This window comes from Ranitomeya variabilis, chromosome 4, assembly GCF_051348905.1.
Source record: "Ranitomeya variabilis isolate aRanVar5 chromosome 4, aRanVar5.hap1, whole genome shotgun sequence".
Lineage (NCBI taxonomy): Eukaryota > Metazoa > Chordata > Amphibia > Anura > Dendrobatidae > Ranitomeya > Ranitomeya variabilis.
The window spans coordinates 20,574,188-20,595,566 of record NC_135235.1 but is presented as its reverse complement, the minus strand read 5'-3'; the positions used below and the strand labels follow the sequence as shown (position 1 = coordinate 20,595,566).

The 21,379-nt window shown below is 44.1% G+C and overlaps 1 protein-coding gene across 1 annotated transcript in view; it reads left to right on the top strand.

Annotated features, from left to right (window-relative positions):
- SORCS3 (sortilin related VPS10 domain containing receptor 3) overlaps nt 1-21,379 on the top strand; it is a 694,652-nt gene that overhangs the window by 595,797 nt on the left and 77,476 nt on the right. Inside the window, exon 15 of the mRNA XM_077258082.1 lies at nt 20,017-20,134. Within this exon, the coding sequence (XP_077114197.1) occupies nt 20,017-20,134 (118 nt within the window). The remainder of the gene's footprint in view (nt 1-20,016; nt 20,135-21,379) is intronic.

The following is a 21,379-nucleotide window of genomic DNA, read 5'->3' as shown; positions in this document are numbered from 1 at the left end:
TTCACCTCTAGAGAAATATTCCAAAGAAGACAGTAGCCCCCCACATATAATGACGGTGAGTTCAGATGAAACAACAAACGCAGCAGGAAAATAGTCTTAGCAAATTTGAGGTCCGCTTACTAGATAGCAGAAGACAGATAGTATACTTTCATGGTCAGCAGAAAAACACTAACAAAACACCATCCAGAGATTACCTTAAACTCTGGCATTAACTCATAACGCCAGAGTAGCAATCCCTGATCAACGAGAGCTTTCCAGACACAGTAACAAAACTTCAGCTGTGATCTGGAACAAATAGGCAAAACAAAACATGGACAAAAGTCCAACTTATCTAGTAGTTGTCTAGAAGCAGGAACAAGCACTGAGAGGCATCAGATAACATTGTTGACCGGCAAGAAACCACCAGAGAAATGAGCTTAAATAGCGACACCCACTACTGATGGAATCAGGTGAAACAGGAAAGAGGATGACAAGTCCAATTCCACAAGCGGCCACCGGGGGAGCCCAGAATCCAAATTCACAACAGTACCCCCCCCTCAAGGAGGGGGCACCGAACCCTCACCAGATCCACCAGGGCGACCAGGATGAGCCCTATGGAAGGCACGAACAAGATCAGAAGCATGAACATCAGATGCATTGACCCAAGAATTATCCTCCTGGCCGTAACCCTTCCAGTTGACCAGATACTGGAGTTTCCGTCTGGAAACACGAGAGTCCAAAATTTTCTCCACAACGTACTCCAACTCACCCTCAACCAACACCGGAGCAGGAGGCTCAACTGAAGGTACAACAGGTACCTCATACCTGCGCAATAACGACCGATGAAAAACGTTATGAATGGAAAAGGACGCAGGGAGGTCCAAACGGAAAGAAACAGGATTAAGAATCTCCAATATTCTATAAGGGCCGATGAACCGAGGTTTAAACTTAGGAGAAGAGACCCTCATAGGGACAAAACGAGAAGACAACCACACTAAATCTCCAACACAAAGCCGAGAACCAACACGACGATGACGGTTGGCAAAACGCTGAGTCTTCTCCTGGGACAACTTCAAATTGTCCATAACCTGTCCCCAGATGTGATGCAATCTCTCCACCACCGCATCCACTCCAGGACAATCCGAGGATTCCACCTGACCGGAGGAAAATCGAGGGTGAAACCCCGAATTACAGAAAAACGGGGACACCAAGGTGGAAGAACTGGCCCGATTATTGAGGGCGAACTCTGCCAATGGCAAAAAAGCAACCCAATCATCCTGGTCAGCAGAGACAAAACACCTCAGATATGTCTCAAGGGTCTGATTAGTCCGCTCGGTCTGGCCATTAGTCTGAGGGTGAAAAGCAGATGAAAAAGACAAATCTATGCCCATCCTAGCACAGAATGCCCGCCAAAATCTAGACACAAATTGGGTACCTCTGTCAGAAACAATATTCTCAGGAATACCGTGCAATCGGACAACATTCTGAAAAAACAGAGGAACCAACTCAGAAGAAGAAGGCAACTTGGGCAGAGGAACCAAATGGACCATTTTAGAGAAACGGTCACAGACCACCCAGATGACAGACATCTTCTGGGAAACAGGCAGATCTGAAATAAAATCCATCGAGATGTGTGTCCAAGGCCTCTTAGGAATAGGCAAGGGCAACAGCAGTCCGCTAGCCCGAGAACTACAAGACTTGGCCCGAGCACAAACGTCACATGACTGCACAAAGACTCGCACATCTCGTGACAGAGAAGGCCACCAGAAGGATCTTGCCACCAAATCCCTGGTACCAAAAATTCCGGGATGACCTGCCAATGCAGAAGAATGTACCTCAGAGATGACTCTGCTGGTCCAATCATCCGGAACAAACAGTCTATCAGGCGGACAACGATCCGGTCTATCCGCCTGAAACTCTTGCAAGGACCGCCGCAGATCAGGAGAAACGGCCGACAAAATTACTCCCTCCCTAAGGATACCTGTGGGTTCAGAATTACCAGGAGAGTCCGGGTCAAAACTCCTAGAAAGGGCATCTGCCTTAACATTCTTAGAACCCGGTAGGTATGACACCACAAAATTAAAGCGAGAAAAAAATAAAGACCAGCGCGCCTGTCTAGGATTCAGGCGTCTGGCAGTCTCAAGATAAATCAAATTTTTGTGGTCAGTCAATACCACCACCTGATGCCTAGCCCCCTCGAGCCAATGGCGCCACTCCTCAAACGCCCACTTCATGGCCAAAAGCTCCCGATTCCCAACATCATAATTCCGCTCTGCGGGCGAAAATTTGCGAGAAAAGAAGGCACAAGGCCTAATGACGGAGCAGTCGGAACCTTTCTGCGACAACACTGCCCCAGCTCCGATCTCCGAAGCGTCAACCTCAACCTGAAAAGGCAGATTCACATCAGGCTGACGCAACACAGGGGCAGAGGCAAAACGGCGCTTAAGCTCCTGAAAGGCCTCTACAGCATGAGGGGACCAATTAGCAACATCAGCGCCTTGTCTGGTCAAATCAGTCAGTGGTTTAACGACATCCGAAAAACCAGCAATAAATCGGCGGTAAAAGTTGGCAAAGCCCAAAAATCTCTGAAGACCCTTAAGAGAGGAGGGCTGAGTCCAGTCACAAATAGCTTGCACCTTGACGGGATCCATCTCAATGGAAGAGGGAGAAAAAATATACCCCAAAAAGGAAATTTTCTGGACCCCAAAAACGCACTTAGACCCCTTCACACATAAAGAATTAGACCGCAGAACCTGAAAAACTCTCCTGACCTGCTGGACATGAGAGTCCCAGTCATCAGAAAAAATCAGAATATCATCCAGATATATTATCATAAATTTATCCAGAAAATCGCGGAAAATATCATGCATAAAAGACTGGAAAACTGAAGGGGCATTAGAAAGACCAAAAGGCATGACCAAATACTCAAAGTGGCCCTCGGGCGTATTAAATGCGGTCTTCCACTCATCCCCCTGCCTGATCCGCACCAAATTATACGCCCCACGAAGATCAATTTTAGAGAACCACTTAGCACCCTCTATACGAGCAAACAAATCAGTAAGCAATGGCAATGGGTATTGATACTTAACAGTGATCTTATTCAGAAGCCGATAATCAATACATGGTCTCAAAGAGCCGTCTTTTTTTGAGACAAAGAAAAACCCAGCTCCCAAGGGAGAAGAAGATGGACGAATATGTCCCTTTTCCAAAGACTCCTTTATATATTCCCGCATAGCAGCATGTTCCGGCACAGACAAATTAAACAAACGACCCTTTGGATATTTACAACCCGGTATCAAATCTATGGCACAATCGCACTCACGGTGCGGAGGTAACGACCCAAGCTTGGGTTCGTCAAAGACGTCTTGATAATCAGAGAGGAACTCAGGGACTTCAGAGGGAATGGACGACGAAATAGAAACCAAAGGTACGTCCCCATGAATACCCTTACATCCCCAGCTCAACACAGACATTGCTCTCCAGTCCAAGACTGGGTTGTGAGACTGCAACCATGGCAATCCCAGTACCAAATCGTCATGTAAATTATACAGCACCAGGAAACGAATAATCTCCTGGTGATCCGGATTGATACGCATGGTTACTTGTGTCCAGTATTGTGGTTTATTATTAGCCAATGGGGTGGAGTCAATCCCTTTCAGAGGAATAAGAGTCTCCAAAGGCTCTAAATCAAAACCACAACGATTGGCAAAGGACCAATCCATAAGACTCAGAGCGGCGCCAGAGTCAACATAGGCGTCCGTGGCAATGGATGACAAAGAGCAAATCAGGGTTACAGACAAAATAAACTTAGACTGAATGGTGCCAATGGAAACAGACTTATCAAGCTTCTTAGTACGCCTAGAGCATGCCGATATAACATGAGTAGAATCCCCACAATAGAAACACAATCCATTCTTCCGTCTAAAATTCTGTCGCTCGCTCCTGGACAGAATTCTATCACACTGCATACTTTCTGGCGTCTTTTCCATAGACACCGCCAGATGGTGCACCGGTTTGCGCTCCCGCAGACGCCTATCAATCTGAATAGCCATTGTCATGGACTCATTCAGACCTGCAGGCAAAGGGAACCCCACCATAACATCCTTAACGGCATCAGAGAGACCTTCTCTGAAAGTTGCCGCCAAGGCGCACTCATTCCACTGAGTAAGCACAGACCATTTACGGAATTTTTGGCAGAAAACTTCAGCTTCGTCTTGCCCCTGAGATAGTGCCATCAAAGTTTTTTCTGCCTGAAGTTCCAAATGAGGTTCCTCATAAAGCAAGCCCAAGGCCAGAAAAAACGCATCCACATCGCGTAACGCAGGATCCCCTGCTGGCAATGAGAAGGCCCAATCTTGAGGGTCACCCCTGAGCAAGGAAATCACAATCCTAACCTGCTGAGCAGGGTCTCCAACTGAACGAGACTTCAGGGACAAATAAAGCTTACAATTATTTCGGAAATTCTGGAAGCTAGCTCTATTCCCTGTGAAGAACTCCGGCAAAGGAATTCTCGGCTCAGATACCGGAGCATGTACCACAAAATCTTGTAAATTTTGTACTTTCGTGATGAGATTATTCAAACCCGCAGTTACACTCTGGAGATCCATTATTGTCAGGTGCACACAGAGCATACAGAGATTAGGAGGAGAGAGAGAAAAAAGACTGCAGCAAGGCAGACTGGAGGAAAAAAAAAAAAAAAAAAAAAAAAATTCCAGCAGACTTCTTAAAACTCTCCTTTCTCAACCTGGGTCTTTAACACTTTATTGGCCGGTCAAACTGTCATGATCTCTGCAGGCAGAGATCATAGCAAGCCTATAGAGGGACAAGCTCTCGGAAGATGGAACTATACTGACCATGAACTAAGCCTGCCGCGCAACTAGAAATAGCCAGGTAGCATTTCCTATTTATCGCTAGATGCCCAGCTCTGGCCTAAGACCTAAATAGCTAGCAGAGGGAAATATAAGACCTGGCTCACCTCTAGAGAAATATTCCAAAGAAGACAGTAGCCCCCCACATATAATGACGGTGAGTTCAGATGAAACAACAAACGCAGCAGGAAAATAGTCTTAGCAAATTTGAGGTCCGCTTACTAGATAGCAGAAGACAGATAGTATACTTTCATGGTCAGCAGAAAAACACTAACAAAACACCATCCAGAGATTACCTTAAACTCTGGCATTAACTCATAACGCCAGAGTAGCAATCCCTGATCAACGAGAGCTTTCCAGACACAGTAACAAAACTTCAGCTGTGATCTGGAACAAATAGGCAAAACAAAACATGGACAAAAGTCCAACTTATCTAGTAGTTGTCTAGAAGCAGGAACAAGCACTGAGAGGCATCAGATAACATTGTTGACCGGCAAGAAACCACCAGAGAAATGAGCTTAAATAGCGACACCCACTACTGATGGAATCAGGTGAAACAGGAAAGAGGATGACAAGTCCAATTCCACAAGCGGCCACCGGGGGAGCCCAGAATCCAAATTCACAACATAACCCCGTAGTAAAAATGAAATAAAGACACACAGAAAAAAGTCCTTTCATTGAAATAAACACACAGAAAATCTCCTTTATTTAACACAAACACTCCCCACGCTCATTTACCTATTTATTACTGTAAAATTCAGAATAATAAAACACCATATTCCTCACCTGTGTGATGACAATCCATGTGTCCTACGAAGAGGCCAACTCTGCTTCATCTGGGTTGCATGGCTGAGTGGTGCTGTGAACCCAGGAGACCATGAGCTGAGTCTGAGATCGCAGCTTCAGTAGCCAGCGGTGACTTCATTGAGGTTACCGCCGGTCACAGGCAGCGTTCTCATGGTCAGCTCAGTGTATCCAGGATTCACGGCTGAGCGTGATGATACCGCTCAGCCACGCAATCCAGATGAAGCAGAGTTGGCCTCTTCCTGGGACACATGGATTGTCATCGGACAGGCGTCAGTAATAATAAGTGACATTTTGCGTTGAATTTGGAGACACCACTTGTTATATTAGTCGTTTTCAGATATTTACATTATTCTTGTTTGCCTCGTTTATTGCAAACAGCAGAAAGTTGACAAGTTTGATAAACTAGCGCCTCTAATGTGCTAGTGCCGATAGACAAACCCTTCTCCAGCTTCTTATGTATTGACATACTGACAGGTTATTGTAACACAAGAGAGGAAAAAAACACAAAGAAAAAAATCAAATGTATCACGCAGTATGCAAAGTATTGTTTATATTTATATCTCTCTGATAAAAATCTCATCCGATAAGATTTGCTCGCTGATTTATTTGCGCTCTTCCTCGCGCCGTGTTACTTCCATCCGTAATGCTAATGTATCTATTTTCAATTTGCCTAATTATCGTCAGCGCGCCTGCATCTTAATGAATCGATTTTATTCACTGTGCGAATAGCGAGGCTGAGTTTGTCACTGGGTAAAAAGGGATTTTTGACATTCAATCATCAGCGAGTCACCAGATGGATTCCATTAGTCGGCAGGCGCCTCTTGTGCGAGTGCCTGCATCACATCACTCCAGAGATGTTCCACTATAAATCTCCTTCCTCATCCAAAAAATATTGAAATGTATTCAGAAAAGTTATCCGAAAACTTGGACGACGGGAAAATATTCGCATTGTGTCTATATTGAAATGTTCTGGAATAGCAGCTGACTTTGTAAAGAACTGGAATAATAAATGTGAAGCCAAATTTTGTTTTTGCGCTCTTTTTCCACCTCCCGTTTTCCAAGAGGCTGTTTTTTTATAGAGTGAGATGTAGTTTTGATTGACATCATTCAATTTACTATATAATGTTCTAAAAAAAATACAAATGTGGTGAAATTGTGAAAAAAATGCAACCGATCATTGTTTTTTAGGGTTTGTTTTTACAACATTTATCAATTGGCAAATATGAGCAGGTAACATGATTCTCCAGATCAGCATGAGTAAAGCGATATAACGTTTGTTTAGCTTTCTTTCTTCATTTAAGTAGTGGGAAAAAAAATCAGAAATTTATTAAAAAAAAATGTGGTTTATGTTGCCTGTATTCAGAGACGCAAACAACTACTAAAAAAATGGTGCAAAAAAGTCCAAAGGATGATATTAAATAATTTTATTAGGTATAAATATATAGACAACAGGTATTTGGACAATAGCAGGTTAAAAATTGCCGACAAAATGTCCCCTGAAGAAGGATCACTCCGAAACGCGCGTCGGGGTGGATTAGAGCTGACATGTCCCCGTACTACATCACTGGAATGTTATCCATTTGGACCACTGTTTCCAGACATTGGTGTGCACAAATAGATATACACTCACCGGCCACTTTATTAGGTACACCTGTCCAACTTCTTGTTAACACTTAATTTCTAATCAGCCAATCACATGGCGGCAACTCAGTGCATTTAGGCATGTAGACATGGTCAAGACAATCTCCTGCAGTTCAAACCGAGCATCAGTATGGGGAAGAAAGGTGATTTGAGTGCCTTTGAACGTGGCATGGTTGTTGGTGCCAGAAGGGCTGGTCTGAGTATTTCAGAAACTGCTGATCTACTGGGATTTTCACGCACAACCATCTCTAGGGTTTACAGAGAATGGTCCGAAAAAGAAAAAAAATCCAGTGAGCGGCAGTTCTGTGGGCGGAAATGCCTTGTTGATGCCAGAGGTCAGAGGAGAATGGGCAGACTGGTTCGAGCTGATAGAAAGGCAACAGTGACTCAAATCGCCACCCGTTACAACCAAGGTAGGCCTAAGAGCATCTCTGAACGCACAGTGCGTCGAACTTTGAGGCAGATGGGCTACAGCAGCAGAAGACCACACCGGGTACCACTCCTTTCAGCTAAGAACAGGAAACGGAGGCTACAATTTGTACAAGCTCATTGAAATTGGACAGTAGAAGATTGGAAAAACGTTGCTTGGTCTGATGAGTCTCGATTTCTGCTGCGACATTCGGATGGTAGGGTCAGAATTTGGCGTAAACAACATGAAAGCATGGATCCATCCTGCCTTGTATGGAGCATCTTTGGGATGTGCAGCCGACAAATCTGCGGCAACTGTGTGATGCCATCATGTCAATATGGACCAAAATCTCTGAGGAATGCTTCCAGCACCTTGTTGAATCTATGCCACGAAGAATTGAGGCAGTTCTGAAGGCAAAAGGGGGTCCAACCCGTTACTAGCATGGTGTACCTAATAAAGTGGCCGGTGAGTGTATATATAATTTCTACTTGTGTGTTCCTGATTTAATACATAATACATTGTTACTAGTATGGAACATGTAGGGATATGATCATTGGTGCCTTTATCCAGTGTTTGGGGATTCAGTGGATGTTATGGGGATGTCTGTCTGACTCCATGCGCTCCATGCATTTTGTCGGCAATTTTTAACCCGCTATTGTCCAAATACCTTTTGTCTATATATTTATACCTAATAAAATTATTTAATATCATCCTTCTGACATTTTTGCACCATTTTTTAGTGGTTGTTTGCTTTTCAGCACTGGTGTGTCCCACACAATTCCATTTGCAGGCTCATGTTACCCCTATTTTACATTTAGTTTAGGTCATCATGACTAAATGGTGTGTAGATTATTGCCTGTTTTGTTTTCCTTGCTTTTACTGTATTCAGAGACTCTTGCTTTTTGCATTGTGAGATGTAGTTTTCTTTTTATACTATTTTGAGTAAAACACCAATTGATTTTTTTTTTAATGTATTTAGCCTTATGTATTAATCATCCTGTAACTTCATCAATTGGACTTTTTTGGATGTGGTGATAATAAATGTTTTATTCATTTATTTTTTTTCATGTCTTTAAGATTGGATTTTGGTAAAGGCATATTGCAACACCAAAAAGAAAAAATGGTGGAATGATGGAAATCACAGGATGGAGACATCGCTGATCTGCAAATTATGGAAAACTGGAAACAAAATATTCCAAATCCCTGGATGTTTTCAGTGTCTGAACTACGTGCAAAACATCTGGCACTTCCAACTTCGATTGCTGTCAGTGAGGTTAGTAATGGTCCTCTGCGGAAGGTTCTGCCGTTGAATGCACTTGGGCAAATCATCAAGATCCTCTGCTGGCAGCTCCTGTGTAATTACTGACCAATAATGTCCCCGATGTGCTTGACAGGAGACAAGTCTGGAGACATTGCAACCACAGGAGCAGGTTTAGGCCTTGTAAGCAGCTTATAGTAACACAAAGAACATGTGGTGTTGTCATGTCTACAAATAGCTCTTGGGACATTTTGGACAAATGGTCGCACCACTGGTTCCACCACCAAAGCAATGTAATGCTGAGCTGTTAGTGATCTGCAATGAAGACTAGAGGGGTCGAAATACTGTAGACTATATCATACCACACCATAATCCTGGGAGTAGGACTGGTGTGATGTTCCTTCATTAAGTTCTCTTCTTGGAAATGCCCATGAGGTCTCCATGTCAATTTCCGGCTATGAATGCATCCAAGACTAATGCGCGATTCATCACTGAAGAGGATAGACCTCTAGTCCAGCCTCCATTGTCGTCTTTCTCTGCACCTTGATAGCCTTTGTGAGTGGTGGAGTGAGGTCAATGAAGAGATCTTCATGAGGAAACATTACAATGGTCATATTCCTGGGATTATGCACAATGTACAGTAGTCGGACCCCTCTAGTCTTTATTCCAGGTCACTAACAGCTCGGCGTTACATTGATTTGTTGGAAGAACCAGTGGTGCGATCATTTCTCCAAAGTGTCCCAAGAGCCATTCCTCAGCACTACAGCCTCAGGCTACATGTTCCTCGTGCTACTGAGAGCCGCCTGCGTGGCCTAAACATGGTCTCACGGCTGCATTGTCTCCGGACTTGTCTCCAACGAGCACATCGGGGACATCATTGGTCGGTGATTACACAGGAGCAGCAGGCCACGTATCTTCATGATTTGCTCAACTGCAATAAGTGGCAGAACCTTCCTCTGATGATCATTATTAACCTCAGTGATGGTAGCCGAGGCTGGAAGTCCCAAGATTTCTGCTCGAGGCTCAAACTCTGGACTGGATAAATCAAGATGTTGTTTCCATTTTTTTCATTTGCAGATCAGCGATGTCTCCATCTGGTGATCTCCACCACTTTCCCTCTTGGTGTTGCAATTTCAATGAGGAGGAGTGTATGCATTCCATTAATTTCATGGGGGGAATGTCGAGGCTGGACATGCTATAAATGTCCGTAAGATACAAAGAACATAAGACCCCCACCTATCTCAAGAACAGGGTCACTTGGTCGGAATAGAGAGGTGGGCGCACTTGCACGGATTTCTCTATTCTTGGCAATTTGGTGAACTCTTTTACAAGTCTACAGTATGTAGACAGGTGCGCATGCGCGGTGAACTGTCATATGACGGCGGCACATAAGATACATGTCCTGTTGATATCCCATAAATGTTAAATTGGAAAACCCCTATAAAATAGCAATATGTCTCATGGTTCCCATACACCGGTGGGTTCCCCAGAGCAACAAGAGCGGCCATTAGAGAAGAAACAACACTTTGTAGCAGTAATGTAAGTGCGGAATCTCAGCTAATTGGCAGCACCGGGCTTCCAGCACTATGGGTTCCCGGACTGAGAACATTTGTAGGGGTTCTCCTTTATGAGTAAGGTTGGGATTCAGTGCCATATACCGTACCTGTATACCTCAGCCTCTCTGCAGCATTTACCTCCATACACGGACGGGATTATTCAGTGGTGTCCCAGGAATTTCGTCTTTCCTGTATTCTCCATATTCATTTATCTCCACGCCGTGTGATGTTTTATCAGTGTTGTCATAGTGATATTAGGAGGTACCGGTGACCTTGTCCTACTATCAGCCATGTACTGTATGTGCTGGAGGCAGACGAGCGCCCCTGCGCTGTATACCAATCATTAACTAATGTGTGGAGACAAAACGTTCCGCTGCTCCGTATGTTACTGTATATACAGTCGTGGCTGAAAGTGTTGGCACCCTTGAAATTGTTCCAGAAAATGAAGTATTTCTCCCAGATAATAATTGCAATTACACCTTTTGTTATACACATGTTTATTTCCTTTGTGTGTAATAGAAAAATGAAAAAAAAAAACTGAGAAAAAAAGAAAAATTGGACATAATTTCACACAAAACTAAAAATGGGCCAGACAAAATTGTTGGCATCCTCAGCTTAGTATTTGGTTGCACCCTTTGGAATAAATAACTGCAATCAATCGCTCCCTATAACCATCTATAAGCTTCTGGGATGCAGTGACCCCTATTACAGCTAGGGGGTGCTGTATGTGATCCTCAGGATCTGCATGGAGGCGTAACTGTAATGATGGTAATGAAACAGTATGGCTGGTATGTGTCGCAGAGGGAGTCATGCTGTAAGCCAGTAATGTTGTTCTGGGACCTGTAGTCCCACAAGTGTTTGTATAGTTGTAAAGGGAGGCTTGCACGGTTAGTTGGAGAGCTGGGTGGGTCTGACTAACCACACATACCTCCCAGCCAGGGGAGGGGTTACAGGTACATAATGTTACCATGGTGTGGTCACATGGTGGAGAGTTTTTGGATCTGTATGGTCTGCGTGCAATGACCAGGTAAAGCCTAGGTGTTAGGAGTGCTATCTGTTGTGAACTCTGTTTTTGGGCTCCCTCTTGTGGTCACAAGTGGTACTGTGTGAGTGCTATCTTTGGGCTCCCTCTGGTGGCTCTTTTTGTCATTCTGCAGGTCTGTGGCTGGGATCAGCTGTCTCGTTATCTGCTGGTTGGTTTCCTATTTAGCTCACCTGGACTTTCAGTTGTTGCCTGCTGTCGATGTATTCAGTGCTATTTTGATCTCTCCTGACTACCTTCATTATCAGTCTCTCCAAGAGAAGCTAAGTTTCTGTTTGTTCATTTTTTGATCATCAGTGTTCAATATGTTTCTTGGTTTATTATCTGTCCTTGTCCAGCTTGTTAATATGTGATTTCCTCGCTTGCTGGTAGCTCTAGGGGGCTGAGTTTCTCCCCTCACACCGTTAGTTGGTGTGGGGGTTCTTGAATTCTCAGCGTGGATATTTTGTATAGGGTTTTCTACTGACCGCACAGTTTCCTATCTGTCTTCTGCTATCTAGTACTAGCGGGCCTCATTTGCTGAATCTGTTTTAATTTCTTCGTTTGTATTTTCCCCTTACCTCACCGTTATTATTTGTTGGGGGCTTTCTATATCTTTGGGGTTATTTCTCTGAGGCAAGTGAGGTCTTACTTTCTATCTCTAGGGGTAGCTAGTTTCTCAGGCTGCGTCGTGACGTCTAGGAATTCAGGCACGTTCACCGGCTACCTTTAGTGTGTTTGATTAGAATCAGGATTGCGGTCAGTCCAGTTACCACCTCCCTAGAGCTCGTTCTATGTTCAGTTACTTAGCTCGTCAGTTCTGTGATCCTCAGCCACTAAGGATCATAACAGTACAGCAGGCCAAAGAGTGTTTAATGCATCGCAGAAGTGGGATAAGAGAAGTCCTGAGTGCAATTTTTTTTTTTTTTCTCCCTTTGCTGCAGTCTGTCCAGCTTCTCTCATCCTCTTAATCTCTGGGTGGCTTTGAGTTCAGCTGCAGACATGGATATTCAGAGTCTGACTTCTAGTGTGGATCATCTTGCTGCAAGGGTGCAAAGCATTCAGGATTTTGTTGTTCACAGTCCTATGTCAGAGCCAAAAATACCTATTCCTGAGTTGTTTTCTGGAGATAGATCTAGGTTTCTGAATTTTAAGAATAATTGTAAATTATTTCTTTCCTTGAGACCTCGTTCCTCTGGTGATTCCGCTCAGCAAGTTAAAATTGTTATCTCCTTGTTACATGGCGACCCTCAAGATTGGGCTTTCTCCCTGGCACCAGGAGATCCTGCATTGCTGAATGTGGATGCGTTTTTTCTGGCGCTTGGACTGCTTTATGAGGAACCTAATCTTGAGAACCAGGCAGAAAAGGCTTTGCTGGCCCTATCTCAGGGACAGGATGAAGCAGAGGTGTATTGTCAAAAATTTAGGAAATGGTCAGAGCTTACTCAATGGAATGAGTGTGCCCTGGCTGCAAATTTCAGAGAAGGTCTTTCTGAAGCCATTAAGAATGTTATGGTGGGGTTCCCCACGCCTGCAAGTCTGAATGACTCAATGGCTTTGGCCATTCAGATTGATCGGCGTTTGCGGGAGCGCAAATCTGCGCACCATCTGGCGGTGTTTTCTGAACAGAGACCTGAGTCTATGCAATGTGACAGAATTCTGACCAGAATTGAGCGGCAAAGTCATAGACGTCAAAATGGGTTGTGCTTTTACTGTGGTGATTCTACTCATGCTATCTCAGCATGCTCTAAGCGCTTAAAAAAATCGCTAAATCTGTCACCGTTGGTACTATACAGCCTAAATTCATTTTGTCTGTTACTTTAATTTGTTCTTTGTCATCCTACTCGGTTATGGCTTTTGTGGATTCAGGTGCTACCCTGAATCTGATGGATTTGTCGTTTGCCAGGCGCTGTGGTTTGGTCCTGGAGCCTTTAAAATTCCCTATTTCACTGAGGGGAATTGATGCTACACCATTGGCTGAGAATAAGCCTCAGTATTGGACTCAAATGACCATGTGCATGACTCCTGTACATGAGGAGGTGATTCGCTTTCTTGTGCTGCATAATTTGCATGATGTTGTCGTTTTGGGTCTGCCATGGTTGCAGGCCCATAATCCAGTTCTGGATTGGAAAGCTATGTCTGTGTCAAGTTGGGGTTGCCAGGGGATTCATGGCGATGCTCCTTTGGTATCAATTGCTTCTTCCACTCCTTCTGAGGTCCCTGAGTTTTTGTCGGACTACCAGGATGTATTTGATGAGCCCAGATCCGGTGCCCTGCCTCCTCATAGGGATTGTGATTGTGCTATAAATTTGATTCCTGGTAGTAAGTTCCCTAAGGGACGACTTTTTAATTTGTCTATACCAGAACATGCCGCAATGCGGAGTTATATAAAGGAGTCTTTAGAGAAGGGACATATTCGCCCGTCCTCCTCCCCTCTTGGTGCAGGATTCTTTTTTGTGGCCAAGAAGGATGGTTCTCTGAGACCTTGTATAGATTATCGTCTTCTAAATAAAATCACGGTCAAATTTCAGTATCCTTTGCCATTATTGTCTGATCTGTTTGCTCGGATTAAGGGGTCCAGTTGGCTCACCAAGATAGATCTTCGTGGTGCGTATAACCTTGTGCGTATTAAGCAGGGGGATGAATGGAAAACAGCATTTAATACGCCCGAAGGCCATTTTGAGTACTTGGTGATGCCTTTTGGACTCTCTAATGCTCCTTCTGTGTTTCAGTCCTTCATGCATGACATCTTCCGAGAATATCTGGATAAATTTATGATTGTGTATCTGGATGACATTTTGGTCTTTTCTGAGGATTGGGAGTCCCATGTGAAGCAGGTCAGGATGGTATTTCAGGTCCTGCGTGCTAATGCCTTATTTGTAAAGGGCTCAAAATGTCTCTTCGGAGTACAGAAGGTTTCCTTTTTGGGTTTTATTTTTTCTCCTTCTACTATTGAGATGGACCCAGTCAAGGTCCAGGCTATTCATGACTGGACTCGGCCTACATCTGTTAAGAGTCTTCAGAAGTTCTTGGGTTTTGCTAATTTTTACCGTCGCTTCATTGCTAATTTTTCTGGCGTGGTTAAACCCTTGACGGATTTGACCAAGAAGGGTTCTGATGTGACTAATTGGTCTTCTGCGGCCGTGGAAGCCTTTCAGGAGCTGAAGCGCCGGTTTTCTTCGGCTCCAGTTTTATGTCAGCCTGATATCTCTCTTCCTTTTCAGGTCGAGGTTGATGCTTCTGAGATTGGAGCAGGGGCTGTTTTGTCGCAGAGAAGCTCTGATTGCTCTGTGATGAAGCCTTGTGCCTTCTTTTCAAGAAAGTTTTCGCCTGCCGAGCGGAATTATGATGTTGGTAATCGGGAGTTGTTGGCTATGAAGTGGGCATTTGAGGAGTGGCGACATTGGCTCGAGGGAGCTAAGCATCGTGTGGTGGTCTTGACTGATCACAAAAATCTGATCTATCTCGAGTCTGCCAAGCGGCTGAATCCTAGACAGGCTCGTTGGTCGTTGTTTTTCTCCAGTTTCGATTTCGTGGTCTCGTACCTGCCTGGTTCGAAGAACGTGAAGGCTTATGCTCTTTCTAGGAGTTTTGTGCCTGACTCTCCGGGAGTTTCAGAGCCGGCTGGTATCCTCAGAGAGGGAGTGATTTTGTCTGCCATTTCCCCAGATTTGCGACGAGTGCTGCAGGAATTTCAGGCGGATAGACCTGACCGTTGTCCACCAGAGAGACTGTTTGTCCCAGATAGATGGACCAGCAAAGTTATTTCCGAGGTTCATTCTTCGGTGTTGGCAGGTCATCCTGGGATTTTTGGTACCAGAGATTTGGTGGCTAGATCCTTCTGGTGGCCTTCCTTGTCGCGGGATGTGCGTTCCTTTGTGCAGTCCTGTGGGATTTGTGCTCGGGCTAAGCCTTGCTGTTCTCGTGCCAGCGGTTTGCTTTTGCCTTTGCCTGTCCCGAAGAGGCCTTGGACGCACATTTCCATGGATTTTATTTCGGATCTTCCAGTCTCTCAGAGAATGTCTGTCATCTGGGTGGTGTGTGATCGTTTTTCTAAAATGGTCCATTTGGTGCCCTTGCCTAAGTTGCCTTCCTCCTCCGATTTGGTTCCTCTATTTTTCAGAATGTGGTTCGCTTGCACGGCATCCCTGAAAATATTGTGTCTGACAGAGGATCCCAGTTTGTGTCCAGATTTTGGCGGATCTTTTGTGCTAAGATGGGCATTGATTTGTCTTTTTCGTCTGCCTTCCATCCTCAGACGAATGGCCAAACCGAGCGAACTAATCAGACCTTGAAAACTTATTTAAGATGTTTTGTTTCTGCTGATCAGGATGATTGGGTTACTTTTTTGCCATTGGCCGAGTTTGCCCTTAATAATCGGGCTAGTTCTGCTACTTTGGTTTCGCCTTTTTTTTGTAATTCTGGCTTTCATCCTCGTTTTTCCTCGGGTCAGGTGGAGCCGTCTGACTGTCCTGGGGTGGATTCTGTGGTGGATAGGTTGCAGCAGATTTGGAACCATGTGGTGGACAATTTGAAGTTGTCACAGGAGAAGGCTCAGCGCTTTGCCAACCGCCGTCGCGGTGTGGGTCCCCGACTTCGTGTTGGGGATTTGGTATGGCTGTCTTCTCGGTATGTTCCTATGAAGGTCTCCTCTCCTAAGTTCAAGCCTCGCTTCATCGGTCCTTATAAGATTTTGGAAATCCTTAACCCTGTGTCATTTCGTTTGGACCTCCCAGCGTCGTTTGCCATTCATAATGTGTTCCATAGGTCTTTGTTGCGGAGGTATGTGGTGCCTGTGGTTCCTTCTGTTGAGCCCCCTGCTCCGGTGCTGGTTGAGGGAGAATTGGAGTACGTAGTGGAGAAGATCTTGAATTCTCGTATTTCTAGACGGAGGCTTCAGTATTTGGTTAAGTGGAAGGGCTATGGTCAGGAGGATAATTCCTGGGTTGTCGCCTCTGATGTTCATGCGGCCGATTTGGTTCATGCCTTCCATGTTGCTCATCCTGATCGCCCTGGGGGTTTTGATGAGGGTTCGGTGACCCCTTCTCAAGGGGGGGGTACTGTTGTGAACTCTGTTTTTGGGCTCCCTCTTGTGGTCACAAGTGGTACTGTGTGAGTGCTATCTTTGGGCTCCCTCTGGTGGCTCTTTTTGTCATTCTGCAGGTCTGCGGCTGGGATCAGCTGTCTCGTTATCTGCTGGTTGGTTTCCTATTTAGCTCACCTGGACTTTCAGTTGTTGCCTGCTGCCGATGTATTCAGTGCTATTTTGATCTCTCCTGACTACCTTCGTTATCAGTCTCTCCAAGAAAAGCTAAGTTTCTGTTTGTTCATTTTTTGATCATCAGTGTTCAATATGTTTCTTGGTTTATTATCTGTCCTTGTCCAGCTTGCTAATATGTGATGACCTTGCTTGCTGGTAGCTCTAGAGGGCTGAGTTTCTCCCCTCACACCGTTAGTTGGTGTGGGGGTTCTTGAATTCTCAGCGTGGATATTTTGTATAGGGTTTTCTACTGACCGCACAGTTTCCTATCTGTCTTCTGCTATCTAGTACTAGCGGGCCTCATTTGCTGAATCTGTTTTCATTTCTTCGTTTGTATTTTCCCCTTACCTCACCGTTATTATTTGTTGGGGGCTTTCTATATCTTTGGGGTTATTTCTCTGAGGCAAGTGAGGTCTTACTTTCTATCTCTAGGGGTAGCTAGTTTCTCAGGCTGCGTCGTGACGTCTAGGAATTCAGGCACGTTCACCGGCTACCTTTAGTGTGTTTGGTTAGAATCAGGATTGCGGTCAGTCCAGTTACCACTTCCCTAGAGCTCATTCTATGTTCAGTTACTTAGCTCGTCAGTTCTGTGATCCTCAGCCACTAAGGATCATAACAGCTATCTTCCTGAAGAGCACGTGGTGGGGCTTTGGGAGCTGGTGGCCTGTGTGTTGGACAGTCCCAGGTGGGGATGGACTTCCTGACTAGCACACGGAGAGGCCAGTGTGTTGGAAGGTCCTGGGAGTAGGACCGGATCCCTGAATAGCACACGGAGAGGCCAGTGTGTTGGAAGGTCCTGGGAGTAGGACCGGATCCCTGAATAGCACACGGAGAAGCCGAATGTGCAGAATCGGTGTCAGCCCTGCGTTGGGGAGCTACCGACCTTCGGAGGTTCTGGACTGTCATGAGTGCCCTGGTCGCAAGGACAATGATCCCCGTTAGGCTGCTTTCCAGGAGTGTAGACTGACAAGGAGTCAGTGTGTGGAGCAGGAGCTCCAGAAAAGTAACTTCAGATAAAGGGGTTTTGTATGAACTATGCGGTCTCCCACGATAACTGGACGAAGTGAGGTCCAGCATGATTAAAGACTGCAAACTAATGTCGTGTGTGTTATATGAGTAGATACATTGATACGGCGTACGGACACCCCCTGGGAGCTAGTCAAGGAGGACTGGCGGGTGTAGCGTCTGAACTGTGAGTTAAAGCCGTATATGAAGTATCTGAGTTAAAGCTGCAACTTAATGTCATCTGCTGGTGCCTATTGTGTTCCATGAAGTATGTAATGGACTGTACATGACCCAGTTTATGACTGCATAATAAACCGCATGGACTGTTTAAGTAAGAAAACGTTCCTGTTTGCCTGAATATCGCGGACAAGTGAGTGTTCCCCAATCCGCTAGTGATCACGGCATTACACTACTTACACCTCTCGGCTAGAATTTTGGGCCACTCTTCTTACAAACGGCTCCAGGTAGCTCATATTTGAAGGCACAATATTAAAATCTCTTCACAGGTGATCAATGAGATTTAGATCCGGACTCATTGCTGCCATTTCAGAACTCTCCAGCGCTTTGTTTCCATCCATTTCTCGGGACTTCTTGATGTATGTTTGGGGTCATTGTCCTGCTGGAAGACCCATGGCCTAGGACGCAAACCCAGCTTTCTGACACTGGGCAATACATTGCCACCCAAAATCCTTTGGTAATCTTCATATTTCATGATGCCTTGCACACAGTCAAGGTATCCAGTGCCACCGGCAGCAAAACAACTCCAGAACATCTTTGAACCTCCACTATATTTAACTGTAGGTACTGTGTTCTTTTATTTTCACCCCTCATTCCATTTTCGGTAAACAGTAGAAGGATGTGCTTTACCAAAAAGCTCTATCTTGGTCTCATCTTTCCATAAGACGCTTTCCCAGAAGAATTTTGGATTACTCATTTACATTTTGGCAAACTGCCATACTGTTTCATCTCATTCACATGTGGACAGATAGTTTGCTCTGACACTGATGCACCCTGCCTGCAGGACAGCTTGAATTTCTTTGGAACTTGAGCTTTTTCACCATTAAAACTATCCTACTTTGCAACCTTTCATCAGGTTTTTTCTGCTGTACAGGGCCAGGGAGATTAGCTGCAGTGCCACAGATTGTAAACTTCTTGATTATGTTGCGCACCGTGAACAAAGGAACATCAAGATCTCTGGAGATGGACTTGTAACATTGAGATTGTTGATATTTTTTAAAAGTTTTACTACTCAAGTCCTCAGACCGTTCTCTTCTCCTCTTTCTGGTCTCCATGCTTAGTGAGGCACACACAGACACGCAATGCAAAGATTGAGTCAACTTCTCGATTTTTTTATCTGGTCTGAGGTGTGACTTTCATATTGCCCACACCTGTTACTTGCCACAGGTGAGTGTGGACGAGCATCACATGCTTGAAGCAAAGTTGTTTACCCACGATTTTGCCCATTTGGGGGGTTTTGTGTGAAATTATGTCCAATTTGCCTTTTTTTCTCTGTTTGTGTTGTTTCAGTACACAAAAGATATAAACATGTGTATAACAAAACTGCAATAATTTTCTGGGAGAAATACTTCATTTTCTGGAACAATTTCAAGGGTGCAAACTCTTTTATGACTGTATGATAGTATGTGGCATGTGTGATAGTGTGTGTATGTGTATGATTGTGTGTATGAAAGTGTGTGGAACTGTTTATATATAATATTGTATGTAATGTGTGTGATCGATGGCTAGACATGCCCAGCCTCGCTCCAGACAAGGGAATTGAGTCAGTACGAGCACGTCTAGTCAGAATGTGGCTGGAAGTATGGAAATTGCCAAGCTCGGAAAGGCCAGATGTGCAGTGACGGCCTGTACTGGTGTACTGCAGTGTTCCTGAATATACAGCACATGGAGGACATGTATGGTATTATACTGCGCTTCTACCATTGTTTATGAGTTAGTTGAAAAAATAATTATTTTCTCATGGGAAATAACAAATCAAGTGATCGCTAAATTCGGGCTGCTCATAGTGCGGGTGTCTTACCACGTACCTCTGTTCAGGCCTGAGAGTCTCCTTGCACACAACCACTTCATGCAGGCGCGGTATTGATCCGGCGCCCATCAATACTCAGGAGAAACGTTCTGCACAAAACGCTCATGTCACAGGACAAGCAGAAGGTGACCTGGGCCGACTCTGTCTTTTGCTTTTTTATAACAGGGTCTTCGGACACTTCAGTCTCCTCTCAGAATGGCAACTGGTGAAAGTGGATTACAAGTCTATTTATGGGAGGAAGTGTAACGACAATGACTTCGAAAGCTGGCACCTACACAACCAGGTAAAGTGGCACCAAGAATAGGAAAGACTGCTAAACTATCTATTATCTATCTATCTATTATCTATCTATTATCTATATATTATCTATTATTTATATATCTATTATCTATCTATCTATTATTTATATATTATCTATCTATCTATTATCCATCTATTATCTATGTGTTATTTATCTATCTATTATCTATCTATTATCTATTTATCTATCTACATTTCCATTATCTATCATCTATTATCTATATACAGTATTATCTATCTACTATCTATCTATCTATCTATCTATCTATCTATCTATCTATCTATCTATCTATCTATCATCTATATATTATCTATTACACTGGTCAACAGCATTTTTGGTGCCAAAGATATTTCATCGAATTTGGGGTATTTTTGGGGTGCTGATTCTGAATATGTCATCAGTTTTGCCAGATTGGCTCAAGTTTTTGACATTTTTGTTATCTTATTTATAGCACTTGTTGGTAAATGCGACGCATCATCTCATTAATTTCTTTGGATTACTACTTGAACTGAGCAGTTCTCAATATAGTTTTGTGTTAATTAGTGTTCTAAAAGTTTGTTCATTGCTTGATTTTTGCACTAACTTTATGTTGTTGTCTGTTTTCCAGTGAAAAGCATGAACTCATCAAGAAGAAGTTGTCTTAACGATCCAGACTCATTCTGTTACATTTGTGGTGAATACACACTGCCAAAACATAGAAGAAACATAACAGACTTCATAAAAAAAGTGTATTTTGCCTATTTTGGGGTTATGCTTGGGGACCAAGACAAGTTTTGGGCACCACACATAGTGTGCAAAGCATGTATCGAATTATTACGAAAATGGAGCAAAGGACAAAGAAAAAGCTTCAAATTTGGTGTTCCAATGGTGTGGAGAGAGCCAAAAAATCATCATGATGACTGTTATTTCTGTGCAGTGCAAGTGCAAGGATTCAATAAGCATAAGAAACGAAAATGGGAGTAACATGGAATCTGCAAGAAGGCCTGTCCTTCATTGTGAAGATGTGCCTGTACCTGTGTTTACCAGAAATAACAGTCATCATGATGATTTTTTGGCTCTCTCCACACCATTGGAACACCAAATTTGAAGCTTTTTCTTTGTCCTTTGCTCCATTTTCGTAATAATTCGATACATGCTTTGCACACTATGTGTGGTGCCCAAAACTTGTCTTGGTCCCCAAGCATAACCCCAAAATAGGCAAAATACACTTTTTTTATGAAGTCTGTT